Genomic DNA, 21,350 nt, shown 5'->3' with positions numbered 1-21,350 from the left:
AAGGCTCATTTTTAGCACCTGGCCTCTTTTCCCTGCCTGGAGGGAGCTCAGGGGACAGAGGAGGGAAGAAAGCAGCCAAGGGGGACAGGACGATCTGGAAGCAGGGCCCAGGGGGATGTCTGATTGTTCTTTCTTCCCACCCCAAGGGCGCCCAGGCACAGAGAGGGGCCCTTAGCCACCGTGCAGCGTGGATATGAAGAGGACGCTGTCCTGGTCCTGAAGCTGGTAGTCCAGCTCACCCTGGTCCGGGAGAGAAACAGGAAGAGACCATCAGGGTCATTTTTTCCAGTTTGTCCCAAGGTGTCGGGAGGATCTGAAGGGGGGTGGCGCCTGGCTGCTTTGGGAAAGGTAGACTCTACCAGAGGTCCAGGATGGAGGAGAGCTTACCACTTCCCCCAACGACCCTTTCCTTCCTCACTCGGGGTGGGAGACTTGAATAGCCTCCTTCGGAGGCTAGAGTGGGACAGAGGATAATCCAGTCCCCCTATCTGGGCCTCATGAAAGGCTTTCCTAGGAAAGCATGAGGGGTGCGGTTGGGGGAGGGCTGTCCGCGGTACTGACCAGCAGTTCCCAGTCGGCATCGTTAATCAGCACAAGAATTCCCGGCCGCCTGTGGGGAAGATGGTGGTGAGTAGCAGGGAGCGAAGGGCAGGGGGACAGAGGCTTAGACATCTGGACTGCAGGAGTGTGGTGGGAGCCCTTCCTCTGGAAGTCCTGGTTAAAGGTCTCCCAGGAAGTGGAGGTAACAGTCTAAGTTGAAAGGAAACCAGATCAGATGGTCATGGTCTTGGGGCCAGATGCAAAATGGGTGCAAATTCCAGCACCACCGCCCAGCCCTCAGGCAGGTCACTTTGTTTCTCTGGGTGTCAGTTTCCTCCACTAGAAATGGGGTCAATTACAGGGCCTTCCCCACAAGGCATGTGCGAAGATGAAAGGGGGTGTGTGTGAGGTGCCTGCTTGCCGAGTCTGTGGTGGTGGTAAGCCCCGGTGGCAGTGTCTCTTTCCAGGGGCCTCGCGTCACCCTTCGAGGCCTCCTGCAGGCCAGTCTTGGAGAGGCGGCGAGCTCAGCTGTTCCGAATCAGGGCAGGCTGCCAGCCGCTCTGAGCACCTGAATGCCCAAGAGCAGCCATGCTGGGGAGGCTGGGGAGGCAGACGTGTGGAGAGGTGCCGCAGCCTGGCTCCTGCTGGCAGTAGCCCAAGGAGCATTGCTGTCCTTGGGGGTGGCCTCCATGACTGGGGACCGTGACCTGAGCCAGGGGCTGGATGGCAGCTTTAGCCCCAGGACCTGCTGGTGCCCTCCGCTTTGAGGCAGATGGAGTCCCACAAGTGCCCTGCCCACCGCTTTGACACATTAGGCTGGCCTTGTTGTAGAAGTAAAGTGACTTCTTGATCCATGGAACCTGGCTCCTTGCCTAGGAGGCTGAGCTGGGCCTGGGACAGGGACAGAAGCTTTGGGCCAGGGGTAGGGGCATCCGCACTGGGCACAAATGTGCCTGTGTGTCTGCAGTCACTCCCCGGCATCCTCGACCTGTGGTATCTACTAGCTACATGTAAATTTAAATTACAATGAAATAAAACCGAATATTTAGTTCCTCATTCACACTCGCCACATTTCCAGGGCTCAGTAGCCTCCCGGGCCTAGCAGCTATCATACTGGACAGCACTGATACACAACATGTCCATCATCGCAGAAAGTTCTATGGGTCAAGGCATCCGAGATTGTCAGAGGGTGAAAGGGACCTCGGGCAGCATCTTTCCCTCAGAGCTTTCTGTACAGAGAGTAGCTGAGGCCCAGAGAAGTAAAGTAACTTGCCTAAGGCTCCACAGCAAGTCTGTGGCAACCAGGAAGAAGCCAAGTCTCTTGAGAAATTTACCAGTCTTCTGACCCGGACGTTTGAAAAATTCCCAACAATCCCGTGTGGTAACAAGAAAAGCGGACAGAAGCTCTGTCCTCAGAGGATAAGAGGACGATAAGGGGACAAGAGAAGGCTGTGGGTGAACCGAGGATGGGTTCCCACTTCCTTCCCTCCGCCCACGGCCCTCAGGGAAGGGGAGAGAGGGACTCACACGCTGTCTCCCTGCATGAACAGCTCTGGTCGCTCCTTTAGCAAATTCTTCTTGATCCAGACAAGCAGGTTCCGGATGTCCCCTAGAGAGGAAGACACAGATCAGATTTCTGTCCAACCCAAATGATTCCTGAGCCCCCGGGCCTTGTCTGGGCTAGAAGGAAGTGAACAGGAGGCCTCAGTGGGCCTCTTTTAGACCAGAGCCCCTGAACGTGTGGATTCCCAAGGTGAAGACATGGGTTGGCACAGGCCAGTGACCTGCCAGAGGGGTCTTGAGAGAAAGTGGCCCCTCGCATTGGTGACAGGTTGAAGAGGCACCGGGGACTCAAGGCGGACAGCAGGAGAAACGGCCACGTGCGGAGGCGCTGGGAGACAGAGCCCACACAGAAGTCCTGCAAGATGGGCTGCAATCGCCACAGCTAGGCTTCTGAGAGGGCCCTGCAGAGCACCCTCCACCTTTATCTCTGTGGCCAGTCCCACATGAGGATTCGCCTTGCTCTTAGAGGGGTCTGCATATATTTCCCTTTGTGAGGGAAGAAAAACAATTGCTGAGCTGATAACATCAGTTAATTTCCTCTGGCAGAAAGCGAGAAGGCTCCTTCACCAGCCAGAGACACAGACAAATCATTGCCCGGCGACTACCCCTTCACACAGTGCCCCCCACACCCCCAGCCCGGGGGCAGCCACCTCGAAGAGGCAAGAGATTCAGGATCGAAAGGGCTTCCCCTGCTCTGTTGGACACTGAGATCTGCTGCTTGTGATTCTGGGATAGCCACTAAGCTCCTTGCACATCATGGGAAGGCTCAGAGCCACCTGGCCCCAGTGTCACCTCTCCTTTCCTAGGAACAGGGTTCCAGGCCACGGAACACTGAAACCTGTGAACTCGAAGGCTATGGCTCAGATGGTCGGCTGAGGCTGCAGGAGTCCCTCCTCTTCCTGGGAGGACTTGAGGACCGAAGGCCCTGGGGACACAACTAGTCTCTGCAAAGCCAGTAGGGGGCTCAGGGCCAGCCAGCTCCACCCAAGTCAATATCTCAGGAGGGCCTGCTGTCTTGGACCCAGGCCTGAGACAAAGCTCGGGGGCTGGAGTCCGACCCCGCACGGAGGTGAGGGAAAGGCTGCCTGGGAAACGAGGATGAGCTCTCCCCAGTCTAGGCCCAGCAGCGCGTCACACGCACAGCACCAGCCCTGGACAGCATTTGTAAGGCGCTCTCTCTGGCCTGCATGCCATCCCCCCGGCAGGCAGACAGGCTGTACCCTGGACAGACTAGTTCACTCTGCTCCATGCCAACTTCCCTGGCTCATATGCCAGCAGAGCACAGGGCATGGGCAAAACGTCCATGGACTGCAACTGCCACCTTTCAGTGTTAATTCCTCCTTTTAAACAAAGCAGATCAAAGTCTTCACAGTCCCTGGAGGGGCCGGAGGTGGGGAGCGTTGCCTCCAACTAGCTGCAGTCCATTTAGCCTCCTGGCTGGGTTCCTCCCCTGAGGCCTGGCTTTCAGAGGTTTCCCTTGGCCTCCATCTTGGCACTGAACGGTGGGCCGCCAGCACATACATCTTGTGGCCGCTCGATAGAGCCGCCGGGGTCTGACACATCCATCAGCCGGTCCTGGCAGGCAGGGAGGCACTGAGGACCGGGAGGTGCCTGGCCTGAGGGCCCCCACTGCATCTCCACAGCCCTAGCTGGCTTCTACAGAACCAGACCCAGGTGGGGAACAGGAAGGGACTTGTGCTCCATTCCGGCTAGGCGGTGGGGGTGGTGGCAGTGGCTAGTGGTCATATCGGGGTCATCCGAGTGATGGCACCGTCATGGAGTCCCAGAGGGGTGGGCTGGGGGTGAGTCTGCTGCCGGTGCTGGCTCATTTATCATGATGCTCCTCTTTGCTGAGGTCATTCCCTCCCTCCTCTGCGCCCCCCAGGCCTGCCCACATTCTTGATAGCCTGTTACCATGGTGAGGCCAGTGCATCACCATCCACATTGTTCCCCTATGCCTGGATTTGGGGGTGGGGAGAGATGGAACTCAAGGGTCCCTTCGCAGGCTGCGAGGGCCACTCGGCCTGGCCTGAAACACACCCCCAGGGACATCTTGCTAGGCTTGTTGAGGCCCAGACAGTATGCAAATGGCTCCAAGCCAGATGGTCTGCTTCCAAAGGCGCCCAGAGGAGAAGGAAGGGTTAAGCAGAGGCAGGGGCTGGTGGCCTGGGGATCCTGTGGGGAATCTCACTTTCACTTTCCCTCTCTGTGTCCTACTGCCTTCCCACTGCCCCTGAGGGTGGTTTCCCTCTTGGGATCCCACGCAATCATTTGCAAGGTGTTTACTGAGCAAGTACTATGTGCCAGGTGCTTGGGAGAAGGTGCTGAACAAGTCAGACAGAGCCCACCCTCATGGAGTTAATAGGCCGGCGGGAGAGCTGGACCTTACTCACGTAATTAGTTGTGACCAATGCTATCTCCTTTAGATAGGAAAAGTGTAGGATCAGGGAAAGCTTTTCTGAGGATGGCCCTGAAGCTGAGGCCGGAAGGGTGAATAGGGTGGGGTCGGGGAGCATTCAGGCAGAAGGAAGAGCAGGATGGAATTGGCAGGTTCAAAGTGACAGAACGGAGAAGGTATGAAGATCAGCATGAGAGAGGCTGAGCGGTAGTCAGGTGGCAGATCCTACAGGGCACGAGTGGGTCCTGACGGGGGGCCTCCTGTGGAAGAGGCCTCTCCCGCCTCATGAACCTCTGGGGATTTACCTAACGTATGCTCCGAGGGCGCTGAGCCCACACTGCCACTGCCCGTGCAACTCCAATCGATGACGTCACCATCACTAGAGTGTGTTCTGAGGCCACCGCACAGAACCTGGCACGCAGGGCCATGCCCCTCCCCACCAGATGACGGTTGAACTTGTGGAGAACCATGGAGGGACGGAGGGAGGAGAGGTGGCGAACAGGGCCTCCCGGGTCTGAGTTCGACTCCATCACTTCCTGATTATGGGACCTTGGCTAAGGAATTCCACGAACCTCCGCTTCCTTCTTTGCAGGAATGGGAATGATATCAGCGGGAACGCTAAGAATGCCCGTTGTGAGGATGGAATAAGAGGGTTCATACAGCGCTCTTGCCACCACGCCTGGCACATCACGCTGTAATTCTTCTACGATTCAGAAGAAGAACCTGTACCCTTTGTGCTGAGCTTCCACACTGCCCAAGGGCACCCTGGGGAAATGCTCAGACCGTTCTGGAGGGTGGGGTACAGTCAGTCAACCATTAATCAGACCGTGCTGGGACTGGCTGGGGCTCTCTGTGGGACTCAGTACGTTTCTTTCAGAAGTCAGACAGAGAAAGAGAGGATGGAGGGATTGGGAGAGTGGTGCGGCGTCCCAGACCCAGACCTCCCCTCCATTTTGGATGTTCAGACCCCTAAGGAGCTGCCAGGGCAACCAGGTGGGAGGAATCTCCTGAGGCCGTGGGGACTGGAGGCCAGACTGCCGCTGGGCATGCAGCCGCCGAGGACGGAGGGGGCACCCCACTAAAAGGTTTCCAGCACAGGATGCCTCGGGACCTGGCTTGTCCATCTGGGGAGGAGCAAGTGATGGGAGCTGCTGCACTGTGCAGTGGCTAAGAGTTTGGATTCTGGAGCCGGAAACTGTGTGCTAGATGGCCTCAGGGAGGAGGTCACCTCAGCTCCCTAAGTCTCAGTGTCATCCTCTGACAAACGGTGGCGATAATAATCGAACCTGCAAAGAGTGCTGTGAGGAGTTAGGCATAAGCTTAGTAGTAGGCCCAGCCCGGGCCAAACACACAGGACAAACGTACACTTGCCCAGTGGCTTAGGATGCCTTAACCTCTGGGCTGCCAGAACCTTCTCCTAAGAGCCGCTGGCGACAGGACACCACACGTGCGCCTTAGAGGTAGCACCTACGAAGGCTCAAACCAGAGTCCCTGACCCAGTGGACTTGGTGGTCGTCTGGGAGGCTGACCACCCAATGTGGCAGGACCCCCGATGATGTCAATCCTAGCTCCTCAGGCTGAAAGAGAACAATCTCAAGGTCTTATCTGATATTGAATCCCGGCTGTAACAGACCCTCAGGCAGCCTCTCTTTGAACGCCCCAGGGAGAGCTTTTCTCCCAACCACAAATCTGTCTTCCTGTCACTCCCACCGAGCCTGGTTAGTCCATGGGGACCCTGCTAACAAATATGTCCCCTCATCCTCATGCCCGCCCTGCAGATTTGGGAGAAACGGATCCCCTGAGCCTTCCCTTCCATAGGTTAAACCACTCCTGTCCCCACCAAATCCACTAAACAAGGCTCTTGGGGGGGCCTACCCCAGGCCCTAGTAGGAAGGGAGAAGAAAGAGCTGGGACGGGGGGAGTAAGAGAGGGTAGAGGGAACATCAGAGGGTCCATTTACAAGTGAATGGGGGTAAGAATAGAGCAGTTTGTGAGCTAAACTGGCCTCAGAAGGAGGTTTACAGATGTGCGAAGGGACGCTCCTCATTGTTTAATTAAGCAGAAAGTGGATCTTTTCAAAAGCAATTTTGCACAGGGACTGGGAGGGGTGTGGGGGAGAGGAGGGCGGGGGGGAGGGGATCAGCAAACAGGCCCCAGAGCAGAGAAAGGAACAGCTGGCCCCAGAGAGGCTGTGAAATGCCTGCTAAGCAGTTTAAAGCGCCGGGAGCTTCTCAGCCACCTTGCAATACAATGGCAGGCAGAGGAGGAAGGGCAGGAAAAGGTAAGGCAGACGCGTCTCCTGGGAGCGTGGGGGGAGCACAGGGCAGGTAATGCCCACGCTGGGAAAGTCTGTCCCGACATTTTGGGTTTGCTTCAGGCCACTGACCAACCCATGGGCTGGAAGCCTTGAGTTAAGGATCCTAGAAGCATAAAAGCCAGCCCCCAGTGGCCACAATACCCAAAGCTGGTGGGTGCCTACCAACACCAGCCAATCAAAGAGATGAACTGTTCCTCGAAAATGGCTATTAAGACGTGCCCCCTACACGCACACCTTCTCCCTGGATCAGCACACCCTGTTTCCCAGAGCTGTATAGTTAGATCTGGAAGCAAAGTTTCCAAACTGTAGATGTCAAATAGATAACCTGCTCAATGAAGATGAAATCTAGCCCAACCTCCCATTTTACAGATGGGAAAACAGAGGCCCTTGGAAGTAACTGATTTGCTATTGTACACTGCCAGGGCTCCTCTCTTGCAGTCTCACCCCCTTTGGCCTCGCCCATCCTCTTCTCCCAAGTGGGCCGGGTTGGAAGCTCTCCCCTGGCCCAGGACCCAGGGCCCTGGAGTCCCCTTGTTTGTGAGGCTTGTCACAATCCATAATCTTATGGCTGCTATTTTCTCTGCTGGAGTCTCCAAGACCTGCTTGGCCAAGTGGCAGCCCCTGGGCTGGGAAGGCTGCCAGACAACAGATCTGGGCACGAGCTTGGGGGACGAGTAAGACTCTCCCAGTGGCAACTGCTGGGCTCCCATGTGCCAGGATAAGGCCTGGCAGCTGCCAACCAGCAATGCGGCTGCGATGTGACCCAAGCCTCTGGGCACAGGAGGGCAAAAATGGGAACCAGAGGTAGAGTCACAGCCAAGGGCCCAAAGATTGAGCAAAGGGGCCATTTCAGATTCCCCACCCTGCTTCCTTTCTTTTTATCCCAGAGAGGGGAGGACAGGCCCCCAACTGCCCTGTAAGCAGCGGGTGGTGGAGGAGGGATCAAAACCCTGGGTCTTGGCCCAGACTCCCTGCTTGAGTAACGGACTCTTCTGTCTCGTCTCTTGTCTCTATCTCTGTCTCTGTCTCTGTCTCTGTCTCTCTCTCTCTCACGGGTTTTGGTTTCTTTGATGATAGATAATACCCACTGGGGTCACCACTAAAATCAAAATACAAGGTGTGACCAAACGATATGGTGAATGTTTAAATAAATAAAAAAACCCTCATTACAGTAAAAGACATATTGCCATAAACCCCCTCAAAATACTCCCCTTCACTTTGAACACACTTTTTCCATCGTTCTTGCCACTTTCTGAAGAGGTTCTGGAAGTCCTCTTTCATGAGTGTCTTTAGTCGCGCTGTGGTGGCTGCCTCAATGTCCTGAATCATTTTGACTTTGTGGAAGAGCCAGAGGTCGCACGGTGCCCGATCCGGTGAACAAGGTGGATGAGGACACACCATAATGTTTTTATTTGAACAGAAATTGCCGTACCAGAAGTGATGTGTGACACGGAGCATTGTCATGATGATGATTTATGGCACACTTTAAAACACACCTTCTCTCAACCATAGCTCACACCCAACTGCCTGCACGGAACAAGATGAAACTTGTCACACACTGTTACTAAGGTTTGACACACAGCTTTCCATATTGAAGATTCCTGCCTTTCTGTTGGATAGACTCGGCAGTAGCATTCACCATATTTTCACCGTATTTTGTGATCACAACGGAAAAGCTCTGTGTCACACATCGCTTCTGGTACGGCAATTTCTGTCAAATAAAAATATTAGTGTGTCCTCACCCACCTTATTCATCAGACTTGGCACCGTGCAACTTCTGGCTCTTCCCCAAAGTCAAAATGACCATGAATCGATTCACGGCACCAAGGCAGCCATGACAGCGCAACTAAAGACACTCAGGAAAGAGGACTTCCAGAACTGCTTTAGAAAGTGGCAAGAATGATGGCATAAGTGTGTTCAAAGCGAGGGGGAGTATTTTGAGGGGGATTAATGGCAATGTGTCTTTTACTGTAATGAGTTTTTATAAAATTTAAACATTTACTGTATTGGTTAGGTGGCCAGTTGGCTCAAAGGTTGGAGCGCAGTGCTCATAACACCAACGTCGCCGGTTCGATTCCCACACGGGCCAGTGAGAAACAACAGCTTGAGTTTGGAGCTGAGCTGCCAGTGGACGGCCGGTTGGCTCAGTGGTTGGAGTGCGGTGCTCATAACACCAAGGTTGCTGGTTTGATTCCCACGTGGACCAGTGAGCTACGCCCTCCACAACTATATTGAAAAAACAACGACCTGACTTGGAGCTGATGGGTCCTGGAAAAACACACTGTTCCCCAATATTCCCCAATTAAAATGATAACAATAAAATTAAAAAACAAACATTTACCGTATTGTTTGATAATACCTCGTAAGTAGCTGTTGAATGCATGAATATAAATGAATACAAGTGTACAAACTGGAAAGTACACTGCAGGTGTGAGATGTTACGTGATTAGGGGAGCCTTTTAGGGTAAATGTCACCATGTGAGTGGCACTGTGCAAGGGCTCTGGAGGCCCTGAAATCTGCTTCTAAATCCCAGCTCTGCCATGTAAATAACTATACAACTTGGAGTTAGACCCTTGACATCTCTGAGTTTCCACTTTTTAAAATGGGAATAAAAATGACAGCTACCACCTGGGAATTTGTGACAAGTATTTGCACAACCAATCGGGGCCATGCCACACTCAGCCTGCCCCATGTGACACTGGCCTTCCTTTAGTTCCTTGGCCACCCCGAAGGCTTCTACCAGGGGGCGTTCGCACGTGCTACCCCCCTTTGTTTGGAATGAGTCCCACGCACCTCTGCTCTCCCTCCGAGTTATGAGGCTGGCTCCTTTCCATCCTTCACTTAAGCCCACAGTCCCTCTTTACAGAGGACTTCCCTTACTACCTGTTGTCTCACTCAAAGCACCTTTTGTTCCCCTCGTGCCAGGCAACCACTGGTACAGTCACAGTGACACACACAGGGGTTTACTTCTTTGTTGCCTGTCTCCACTTCCATGACAACGTAAGCTCCATTTGGGCAAGAACCTGCTGTTTTGTTTTGTTCGCCACCGAATAGCTCGCAACCTAGTACAGTGCCTGGCACAAAGGAGGCACTCAAAACACTATGTGACAACTACAAGAAATAATAAAGTACTTCCACATCTGGCACTTGGTGAGCGTTCAGCCAATGAACGAATGAAAGGTGCTGGAATTATTAAACTTGGGGACAAGCAAATGCAGGGAGAAATAAATCATAACTTGTGATATTTTAATAACTTTCCAGCCAGGTCTTTCAGGCTGAATCTTTGAGAGGCTTCCTCAGAAGGCCAACTGTTCCCTCCTAAGGCTGCATGGCCATCTGCCAAACTGAGTAGTAGTTGCCTTTATCACCCCTGGTCTTCCTCCGCCAGGGACACACACAATCCCGCAATCCTGACATTTAACCCTAGTCTCATACCCACTGCTATCTCAAGGCGGGCAGTGCCCTGTACCTTGGTGAGTGTCCCCCAGCCTCAGTGTGGCACACAGACCCCCCCGTGCCACTGCTCTCCAACCCAATGGAGGCTCAGACACAGCACTGGCAGCCAATGACTTTGGGCAATCATTATTTGATTCCTGACGGATGAGGGTCCAGTTCTAGAAGAATTCTGTCAAACTCACTGACCATTTTCTACTGCCTGCCTTCAGGAACCTCATGCTCCCGCCTCCTGGTGACAGATTTCCTCTCTTCCCCAGAAGTATCATATCTCAGCCCTAGGTGTGACGGGCTCTGGGGCCTGGCCGTCCTGCACTTGCTAGGACCCAGTGCCAGGCCTATGGGGACCTCCACAACTGTAATACCTGCCCCTGCCTCTAGGCCACACTGGTAGTTACCCAGCTGGACCTCTGCCCACCCCCGAGTTTGAAGGCAGGCACTGGCTCTCGTTCACGGCTGTCTCTCCAGTGCCTGGTACGTGGTCTGCCACACAGGAGGTGCTCAGTGTATCTTTGTTAAAGAAAGATGAACAAGTATTTGAATGCACAACTGAGAAAAGCCCACTGTCTCCCTTAGAGAACCTCCCTCGTGGCTGGATATTTTCTTCTCATCTGAATCCTCTCACCATAACGTGGGCCCACCCACGTTGCTACACTCCCAATGAAGGCTACCACTTTCATCAAAGCATCTCTCTGCTGCCATCTACTAATAGAGAGGCTCCTTTTAGCAACCCTGAGAGATAGGAATCACCATGGCCAGTGCACAGGTAAGAACACTAAAGCTCAGAGAGGGGAGGCCACTGGCCGAAGGTCTGAGGGAATTCCCAGGAATACAGAACCCGCCCTCCTGAGCACTAAGGTACGCCATCTCCCTCCTACAAAGCTGGCTGATCCTAGACAGGATGGGCGAAGGGAACTCTGGTGGTCGCTCTTCCCTCTCCCACTGGCCAGGGAAATCCGACCCATTCCCACTTGAAGGGACCCCTGTAGACGCCTGCCCAGTGTAACCCAGAGAGGGGCTCAGACAGTCCATACTCACAGGGCTCCTTCTGTCCAGGCAAGGTCACCTGATGTTTCTTTACACCGTCGAACAGGAGCTCTGCGCCACCTCTGCAAAGGAAGGAGGGCCAGAGAAAGACAGCCAGGTAAGCTCCTGCAAATACCAGGCTAAGACTGAAACCTGATGCAGAGCCCAAGGTTCAGGAACACCCTGGGTACCAGTGACTGATTCTCAAAATGTGACTTTCTGAAGTAGTAAAGCAGGGTGTAAATAACCTTTTTTTTTTTTTTTTTTTTTTTTTACCAATAATCAAGTACCCAAGTTTGCAGACTCTTGTTTTTACTCCTCTGCTTTCTCAAGAAGCAGCTTGGCATACAGGTTCAGGTTTGGGGCTGTAGGCCTCGAGATGGAAACCAGGCTCCACCTCTGCCTGACGCCCAGACCTTGGGCACGCGATTCCATGTTCTCAAGCCTCAGTCTTTCCATCTACAAAAATGTTGAGAGGCCACCATGAGGCACGCTGGAGACCCTGTATGTGTTGAGGGGTTTCCTCTGGCCAGGTGAGGGTTTGAAATGTCCCTGCTTGTGCCACCCACGGCTGGCCTGGAGGGCACACCACAGTGCTGGAGGGTAAGAGACTCCACCAGCCTTAGCAATAACCTTGCCATTTCCAAGGCCATTCTTCATCTCCTTTCATCCTCAGAGCATCGCAGGAAAGGAGGGAGGGAGGCAGACATTATTAACTCCATCTGATGGAGAAGCAGAGGCCTGAGGAGGTTGAGTGACCTGTCCAAGATCACAGAGGTAGTGGCTCAACTAGGCTTTGAATTCTAACTGGTTTCTGCTCAGCCCAGCAGCCTTGGCAGGGAAAACCAAGACTCCCCAAAGGTCAGAAAGCCCCTTGAGGGCAGAGTTTGGTTCACTTCTGTGTGCCAGCACCTGGCCAAGGGAAGGCTGGGACAGCAGAGATGCTCAGAGCCAAGGCCTGAAGCCAGGGCTTATGACGTGGACCCCAGGGCTCTTGCAGCGGCCCACACGGTTTCTCCCTCTGGGTCTCCTGATTCATCCCAGACTTCACGTGGAACTTAACTGAGAAGGCCTTAACAGGCTTTTGACGGATGTGATGCCTCCCACCCCACCACCCTTTCCCAATTTCAGAGAACAGAGATGTCCTGAGACTGTCCACTGGGAGGCAAAGGCAAGGCAAGCATTGTCATGGAGGAAACATGGGGCGACTGTCATCGAACAAGGTCACGCTTTGTTGATGCAGAAATGTGGAGGGGGGAAAAGAGGCCCATCTGTGGCCGCGCGCAGGGCCATTTCAGCTGCAAGCCCGCACAGAGCCTCCATTTATCCCCTTCCAAGAGCCTCGTTCTCTCCTGGGTGGGGGTTGGCACATGCAGCAGCTGGGGTGGGGGAGGGCCACAGGCAAGGGGCTAAGGAATTGGGGGTCAGAGAAAAGGGGTGGGAGCTGGAGGCACTGGGACCCAGGCAAACAACCAAGAATGGCCAAACCTGGTGGTGCCAGGCTCAGAGGCCGAGGCTGTTTTTCCCTTTACAAAATGGATGAAGGGAGAGCCAGTCTGGCTCAGCGAGTGACCTATCACAACTGGGTTCACTAGCCCCCAAGGGAGGGGTTGGCCTTTCTGCTGTCAGCACATCTGGAAGGAAGAAAGGTGAACGCCCAGTCTCTGGAGTGATTCAAGGAAGCAGGCAAAGGGCCTGTTTTGGCCCCAGGAGAACCAAAGCCAGACTCTCTCTGTCGGATAGGATTTGCTTTTCAAAGTCAATTAAGGACTTACATCGTACGACACTTCATCTTCCCTCCACTCCCCAGTTCTTGGTAGGGATGTTTATTGGCATCAGTAATTGGTATAGACATTCCCAAAACTGCCTTCACTTTTTCCAGTTTATCACCTTTTTATCTTATATTTTTATGTCTCCCCACTACTTGTTGGAATGCAAGCTCTGCCTGAAACAGGGCCTCACACACAGTAGGCACTCAATTTGCCATAAGTGAAAATGCCCACTTTTCCCACTTATTCTCTAACTTCACTGGCATTCCCTCCCTTTGCCAATACCTCCCAGACTCAGGAAGGAGGAACAGGGAAAAAGAGGACGGAATCTCACGTATGGACCGCAGGGATACAAAACACATCTGCATTACATATGCTGAGTCCCGTGTGACCGGAGAAAATGCTCTGCTAAGGCCAGTTCAGGAGGCAAGGCAGAGGTGGCAGGACTAGTCACGGACAAGAGAGTGAAACGTGTGAGAGATCTTCTGGAGAGTCTATCAGAGCTGGTGGGGCTGGGAGGACATCTGCTCGGGGGAAGAGGCCACGTCCGAACCCAGACTCTTCAAGGATCCGGGTGGCATGTGGGAACGAAAGGGAGAGAATAACAGGCAAGGCAGCTTCTTTGCAAATCTGCTCAGGTTCAGGGTGAAGGGAATCTGCTGAGATACGTAGGAAATAAAAGAAAGGCCAGGGGCAAAAACATACATTGAGAAAAGGACAAAGAGAGAAGGAATCTGGGTTTGGCATGCATCGTGGGCACTCTTGCTTCCTGAGAAGCTGCCATTCTCATGGGACACTGGTGGTGGGCAGTGGTGTTAGGTGAGTAAATGGGTGAAGGAAAGTTGTCCTGCCTTGTTGGGCTCACTATTGCTCTTGGAAGTAAGGGGGGGGGGGGGGGGCTGAGGCTAGAGATGCTCAGATCAGAAAAGGGGTAATTAAGCTAGTCTTTAAGTACTGGAGGGCAAGGACCCTATCTTCCTCCATGACTTCCCCGCTGCTGTGAGCACAGTACCTGGCAGACAGAAGACATTTCTGATGAATAAATACCATGTCTGACTCAGTGAGAATAAAAGGTAAGTTGGCTGTAGATAAAGCTTAACGTCAGCAGTCTGCAACTTCTCCCTTTTCAACTCTGCTGAGGCTGGTCAAATCAGTAGGGATTCTCCTGGAACCTCTAGGCTATGAGAGGCATCGCTGGAACAAGGGTCAGTGAAGCAAAACAGTCAGGAGTCCAAACCAGTACAGTTCTAATTGGATCCAAGGGGCCAGACAATATCATCAATTAAAATGCACTTAACATTCATGAGACTACCCCCTGCTGAGACAGAAATGCTGAACACTGGAGGGCATAGACAGAGTTCTATTTATCTTTGTATCTTCAGTGCCTGGCTCACTGCCTGGCACATGGTAGGCACTCAATAAATGACTGGAGAATGAACCACTCAATGAAGGGAAAACATGAAAGATACCGAGGGTATCCAATGAAAGGAAAGGCATTTATGGACAGAGGTTTTATTAACAGACTCCCATTCCAGACTTTTCCTTTCTACATAAGCCTTGGCTTGTTTATCTTCAAACACACACATGCATCTCATCCCAGCTTTTCCATGTGACTCTGGAAATTACACCACCCGTCTCTCACGGTTTCTTTGCCTTCTCTCTAAGCTCTGCAGTTTCTCTCAGCTCCGAAATTATATGACAAACTTTTTGTTTGTAGGAGATAGAAGACAGTGGCTTGAGGAGACATCCTCCCTCATCTTTTTCTTCAGTTACTGGTATGTGTGCCCCAATTCCTGCCCTTTTCATTTTGTTCGTACTGTCAGGGTTAGTCTCTTCCGCTGTGCTATCTCACGTATCTCTATATCTCCACCTGACTTAGGATCTGCAGAAAGCACTTAGCAAATTACTGACTGTCTTAAAAAGGGCTCAGGTTTAACACTCCCAAATCTTGGAAAAGAGAAAGGAAGTCTCGTCTTGGCCACACATCCAACCAGAAACAAGGCTTCAAGAACCGTGTAAGTGGAACTTGCTGCCCAAAGGAAAGAATCAGGGGTGAAGAGTGGTTATGCTCTGTTCTAAGAGATCAGGTACCAGACACACGGGTCTGGTCCAAAACGGTATTGGCAAAGAAAGTAGAGAAGCCACCTGCTGACCGTCACGCCTTTTGAGTCCAGCAGGGCACAGGGCACCGAGGAGTGTCCGGTGGGCACCGAGGAGTGTCCGGGGCGCACCTCCACGCCCAGGTTTGCGCCTCTATTCCCGGACATACGGCCTGGTCGCCAAGGGAGACCGAGCCTCTCAGACCCTCCGAGGCGGGTGGCGTAGCTCAGAGAAGGCGCCAGGAGCCTCGGAGATTAGGTCGTGACAGGCCCCAAGGCAAAAGGAGGGGAGTTCCGGGCCCAACAACTTCAATCCATCCCCATGGCACCCCAACTCTGTGACTCACCCGAACTCCACCTCCACTGACAAGGGCGCTGCCATGTTGAGGAAGCCCAGCTCACAGGAAACTCCCTCTAACTTCCGGCGCTCCCGCGCCCAACTTCCGGTATCCGCGGCCGGAAGGGGCGGTGCCTAGGGAACCGTCCTCCTTAGCTATTGAAGGTAGGCCTGGCTAGGGAAGGTCACCGGCGTTGTTGGAGTCTTTTGAGTTGGTCATCTGCCTTTTAGGGACCGGGCTCAGGGAGCCAGGGGGGGCAGCGACTTGTACGAGCCACAGCTAGCGGAGGAGAGCCCCTGGCATCTTTGCGCAGTGACCGTGAGCCACGTTACTGTTTATCTTGGATTACTTACGAATCTCTCTTCAGTCCGCACACCGCCTGGGCAAGCGCGTCCACTCTTCTCACTTGAATTATAAGTGGCCCCCAAATCTTTATTTCCAGCCCAGAAATCTCTCCCCTGAGCTATCGACTCACTGTCCAACCACCCCCTTCGCTGTCGACTTGGGATTTAACTCATACAAGAGATATTTATTGCACGTCCTCCATGTGCCAGGCATTTTGGTGGGTGCTGTGGGAACACGGGTGAACGGGATGGACTCGGTTCTTGCCTTTAGGGTACTCACAGTCTAGTGGGAGAAACTAACCCTGATCAAATAAACATACCAGTCTTACTAACAAATACGAAGTCTCAAACGGAAAGAGATGATCTGGAGTTATTGGAACTTCCGAGAGAAAGCGGACTGGACTGGACTTGAGCTGAGCTCTAACGCCTGAATAGAATTAACTAGGTGGTTGTCACGGGAGAGAAACCTGTAGGAGCATTCCCAGTGTGGAGAATAGAAAGGCGCTGAATAGAAAGGTGCAAAGGCGCTGGGTGGGAGAACATGCGGGATCACCAAGAAAGGAAGGTGGAAATTGGGGAGCAGGGGGCCTGGTAAGAGATGAGGCTTTAGAAAGGTGGGCAGGGGCCAAATCATGCCTTGTGAGCCAGGTAAGAATTTCAATCTCTATTCTAAGAGCAATGGGAGGCCTTTGAAGGGCTTTGGGAGGGAGTGGTATTATTAACAGTGTTTTAAAATAGCCTTTCTGGATGCAGTGTGAATGGTTTGGAGGGGAACAAAGAAGGAGGTAGGGAGACCACTGGAGCCTGTTACTAGAAATAGAGTGAAGTGGATGTCCCAGGGTATCTAAACCACACTTCCAAAATTGAACTCAACGTTAGAGGAGTATGGTGATGTAGCCTGGTGGTTAGGGCCGAATGATGTAATGGTTAAAAGGTTGGAGTTCAACTGCCAGCTTATATCCAGGTCCCACCACTTCCTAGCTGTGTCTTTGGACAAATCCCTTAACATCTTTGTGCCTCAGTTTCCTCATTTGTAAAATGGGGATAATAACAGCCCTACCTCATACGGTTGTAGTAAGGACTAAATGAGTTCTTGGCACAGTGCCTCTTTCCCAGAAACAGGCTCTCCCCTGTGTCCCTGATCTCAAGTGTACTACTGCCACCCACTGAAACACCCAAGCAAGAAACCTTGGACATTGTTCTTAATTCTTCTACATCTAAACAGTTACCATATTTGGATTTTTCTCCCTTCTAAGCTGATATTGCAACCCCACATTCTTCCACCACCATCCCATCACCTCTCACCTGCACCCACTTTGCTGGCAGCCTGTCTCCTACCTCCCTCTTTCTGGCTTTGGCTTCACTGGACAGTTCAACCCATGGGCACCCTGAGCCCCTTCAGTGTACCAGGCACTATCCCAGGGCACTGACAAAAGGAGGACAAATGAGACACAGTCCTGATCCTCAAACAGTGCAGTGGAATCCTGTGGTAAAATAGAGAGGCCCTATGTTCACCATACTATGTGGGTGGGCACTCCCCCCTCTCTGGAATTCAGTTTCCCCAATCTATAAAGAAGGTTTCGGACCAAATGATCTCTTAAGGTCCTTTCAGCAAAAATATTCCAGGATCCTTCCACTGGACCCAGCTCCTCCAGGGCAGAAACCATGCCTGATTCATCTTTGATCCCTGGCTTGTGGTAAGGAGCTTTGTACTGTATATTTTATACTTTGTGCTGTAGGGGTTTGGTAAATGCTTGCTGAATGAATGAATGAATGAATGAATGAACACATCACTCCCCTGCTCAAAGTCATTTAATGGCTTCTCTTTGCCAACAAGATAAGGGCCTTCCTAGAAGGTGTTCAGAGGCCTTAGAGCCTCTGTTCCCAGCCCACTGCTCTGATTCTGGGAACTGCCGCCTCCCAGCGCTGGAATGGGAGAGGTAGGGAGCATTTGAAGAGCATCATCCATCTGATAAACATTCATTGAGCAACTATTAAGTGCAGGCGCAGTGCCTGTGCTGGGAACACAATGGTGAACAAAACCAGTGATGAGTCAGAAAAAGAGTAAGAAGGAGTCTGGGAGCTAACAAGAATAAGCCTAAATATTAACTGATGACTCAAAAAGAGTTAATAAGAATGAGTCTGGGAGCTGGAAAGAATAGGTTTAAAGATTAACCACTTAGCTCTGAGTCTCCTAGCTAGCACTACACTTGCAGGCTGACAAACACCAGGACAATTTTCGGAGGAAGCTAACTGCAACAAGAGTTCTCAGAAGGGCCAGCAGTGATGGTAAACAACTGCAAGATAATTAGCCCCCTGTATCCTGCATAGAAAAACCTAAAAGCCCAGCTAAACAATAACCCGCTGCAGTTGTCTATTCTAAGACTCTGCGCCCGGCAAGCCAACCCCTCTGTTGGTATTTCTCTCACCACCTGCGGCAGCCTTCTTTAGACACTGCCACGGGCACTCTGCCCAACTGTGGGGACAGAGCCAGGAGTGCAGTTTCTAGGCTCTCGCCCTCACGTGGAAAGGTGCTCATTGGAGTAGTAAATGGCCATCAACTGTGATTGGATGGCCATCAGCTGTGGCTAGTTGGCGGTCAGCTGTAACCAGTAGCCATTGGCCACTAATATAACTGCTGTGACTACGCTAGCAGCAGATGGGGGACTAGCAAGAAGATGGTGGCTGAGCTAGCAAGAGCGGACTCCAGTTAGCACAGTGGATTGCAGCTAGCAAGTGAGGTTGGTTGGCAGAGAGAAATGGATGGCAGGTTGCAGGTAGTGTGGCTCCTGCTTCCTGTGTCTTCAACCCACCGTCAGCGAGAATATAGTGGTATGACTCCCCTATCTATGGCTATGTGGGTGTTCCTTTTTGGCCTCACCATATCCTGCGTTCTTATGTGGGGAGTGGGACCGGAGACCCTGCATGATTCCCTGCGTGACATCAACCCTCAATAAAACTGTCCCTGCTTTCCTACTTTCTGAGTCTTGTGAATTCTTTGACATTCTTTCTGCAAACGACCAGAGGTTAATTCTACACTAATACAACCAATGGGTCCTTGCCCTCCTGGGGCTGATGTTTTAGGAGACACACATATAAAAACTGACCACACAGTGAGATCAGTGTTATGAGGGAGGAACACGGGGGCTTGTGGGAGCAGGAGGAGGCCCCTAATCCAGCCTTGAGATCAGGGAAGGCTTCCCAAAGGAATTGTGGGAGGTGGAGGTGGGGAGGGAGAGGGCCATGGGAAGGCCAGAGGCATTCCCTTCCTCCCGGAGGAGTAGGAATCCTTCCCACATCTCGACAGGTAGGGGTTCCTCCAGTTTCTCCTTCCATTGCCCCAGAGACTGGGAGCTCACTTCTGGGTAAATCAGCCCATTCTTAATGCCTGGCTTTCACTCTTAGAAAGTCATTCCTTCTGACCCCAAGCCTACCGCCCTCAACCTTTTAATTAGTAAGAATAATAGTTTAACATTATTCATTTAATGAGTATTTATTGAATGCCCACTTTGCACCAGCCAGGTGCTTTACATGCGTTACCTGATTGTTTCTGCGCAGGGACCATATCCCCATTTTTCAAATGAGAAAACTGAGGTTCAGAATGGTGGCTTGCCCTTGGACTTTTAAGTGTCAGGGCTCAGCCCAGGTTGTTGTGCCTTCAGGATCCCTACTCCCACTCACTGACTCTCACTGCCTCCCCATGGGCAGGCTCACCCAAGTGCCTTCCCCTGGGATCCACGCAGAAGAGGGGCTTGGGCCCCATTCCCTATCCCCTCCAGCAGGCCGGCCAGCCCGGGCGGGCGCTGGCCTCCATCCTCTCTGAAGCTGCTAGGGAGACAATGGCAGGGTCGGAGGGGGAGGCGAGGGCGCGGGTGCCCCCCTGCCCGCTGCCCTTTGTCTTCCCGCCTGCTCCCCTCGTGTGCCCCGGGAGGCTGGGAGGCGCCTCTCGCAGGCTTCCTCCTCCCATTCTTGTGCTAATTGGGTGTCAAGCTGAGATCAGTGAGAAAGAAATCCGCCCCGGCTCGGGTTAAACTGCCGCCAAAGATGAGGGTTGAGCCCAGAATATCATTAGGCTGGGAGGAAACAGGGCCCCCTCCTCGGGGGGAGGGGCCGGCCATGCATTCAGGCCCCTTTGAAAGTCACCCGGTTGCCCCCTCCCTGGCCGCTTCAATGGGCCCCTCGGAGGTATTTAACCTTCTTCCCAGGAATTGAAAGTGATACACCAAGTACTGGCCTGGGCGGCCACTTGCCTGTCTTGAGGATAGTAAGACCTCCGGAGACGTTGGAGGCAGGCCCCTTCCAGCCTCCCCCGGTGAAGGTTGCAGATGGGAACACTGAGGCTCCGGGAAGAGGCCTGCATCCAGCACCGCCGTTCACAGGCTCTGTGGCCTCTGGACAGACTTTGCCTCTCTGAGCCTCAGATTCCTCATCTGGGGATCCAAATAGCTGCTTTGTGTTATGGACTTAATGAAATAATGCACACAAAAACGCTCTGCAGAGCTCCTGGCACATAGGAAATGCTCCAAACATGGTGGCCATGAGCAAAGTCTGAGGAAGCGGGTTGATGGGATGCAAGGATCTCCTAGCGGGGCTCCCAGTCTCCAGAGGTGTGCAAGAAGCGCTCACAAAGGACTCACTTCAGATCTTGGCTCAACTCCCCACACACCCTGCCCAGCCTCGCTGCACTTCTTTAATCTCCCCGACCCTCCCTGCACCTCCAGGCCTTTCCATTTTGCTGCTTTCTGTGTGGGACACTCTTCCCCTCCAATTCTTGGATAGCTCTTCCTTAAAAAGCCTCTCTGACCAGGAAACATACCCCCCCCCATTTCACCCCAGCCAGGGCACTGGGTTAGGTACAGCTAAGCACAGGCTCTTTGCTGCTACCCCCCTTTCCCCCACTCCCAGATGGTGGGCTCCCTGAGGGCACATCTAGGGTCTCTTCACCCCTCACCCAGCCCCCTACACAGAGGCCTTTGAATTTGCTCCTTAGATGTACTTACAAGGTGCTCTGTAAACTGTTAAACACTATTTAAATGGCAGGAAATGCCCAATAAACAGTAGCCATCGTTAATTATTAATTATTGCGGTTTTTGCCACTTTTTTAACCTTTTAAACCGCAATTACTTTTGCACCAACATAATAACAGCATGAGTACCTACTTCATGAGTGCAGAGGCGACCACTCCATACTGCCTTCGGTGACTGTTCAACCGGAAGGCATGGACTCCTTCCCATTGGAAAGCGTGCACTGCTGAGGGTTAAAGACACAAGGCCACACTGTTGGCCAAGCCCAACCCCTTGCAAGCCCAAGTATAGGCCCTCAAAGGCCCACCACAGCGTGCTCTGGGCTGGGTACCTGCCTGGGGCTGAGGTGGGAATTGTCTCCTTCCAGCTTCCCCTGGGTGAGCTCTAGCATTCTGCAAGCTCTGCCCGCCCTCTGCTGGTCACACCAGTGCACTGCAGATTAGGACTCTGCAGACTTGCCTGCCACCCCCTAACCCCT

The 21,350-nt window shown here is 52.7% G+C and overlaps 1 protein-coding gene across 1 annotated transcript; it reads right to left on the bottom strand.

Annotated features, from left to right (window-relative positions):
• On the bottom strand, positions 1–15,612 carry URM1 (ubiquitin related modifier 1). Its single transcript, XM_033122371.1, has 5 exons — positions 15,514–15,612; positions 11,311–11,381; positions 2,068–2,149; positions 562–610; positions 1–240 (listed from the first exon to the last, which is right to left on the bottom strand). Exons 1-5 carry the CDS (start codon positions 15,546–15,548, stop codon positions 172–174), a joined length of 306 nt encoding a protein of 101 aa, XP_032978262.1. The 5' UTR covers positions 15,549–15,612; the 3' UTR covers positions 1–171.
• Between the last annotated feature and the right edge of the window lie 5,738 nt (positions 15,613–21,350).

Source organism: Rhinolophus ferrumequinum, chromosome 12 (genome assembly GCF_004115265.2).
Source record: "Rhinolophus ferrumequinum isolate MPI-CBG mRhiFer1 chromosome 12, mRhiFer1_v1.p, whole genome shotgun sequence".
NCBI classification, from domain to species: Eukaryota; Metazoa; Chordata; class Mammalia; order Chiroptera; family Rhinolophidae; genus Rhinolophus; species Rhinolophus ferrumequinum.
This window is presented reverse-complemented; position numbering and strand designations above follow the sequence as displayed.

Bases quoted from the DNA above. Each gene is read 5' to 3' on its own strand.
- URM1 (XM_033122371.1), bottom strand. From the start codon at position 15,548: ATGGCAGCGCCCTTGTCAGTGGAGGTGGAGTTCGG. The intron at 611-2,067 runs GTGAGTCCCTCT...TCTTCCCCACAG, and splicing joins TTCATGCAGGGAGACAGCGT to GCGGCCGGGAATTCTTGTGC. The intron at 241-561 runs GTCAGTACCGCG...CTCCCGGACCAG, and splicing joins ATGCCGACTGGGAACTGCTG to GGTGAGCTGGACTACCAGCT.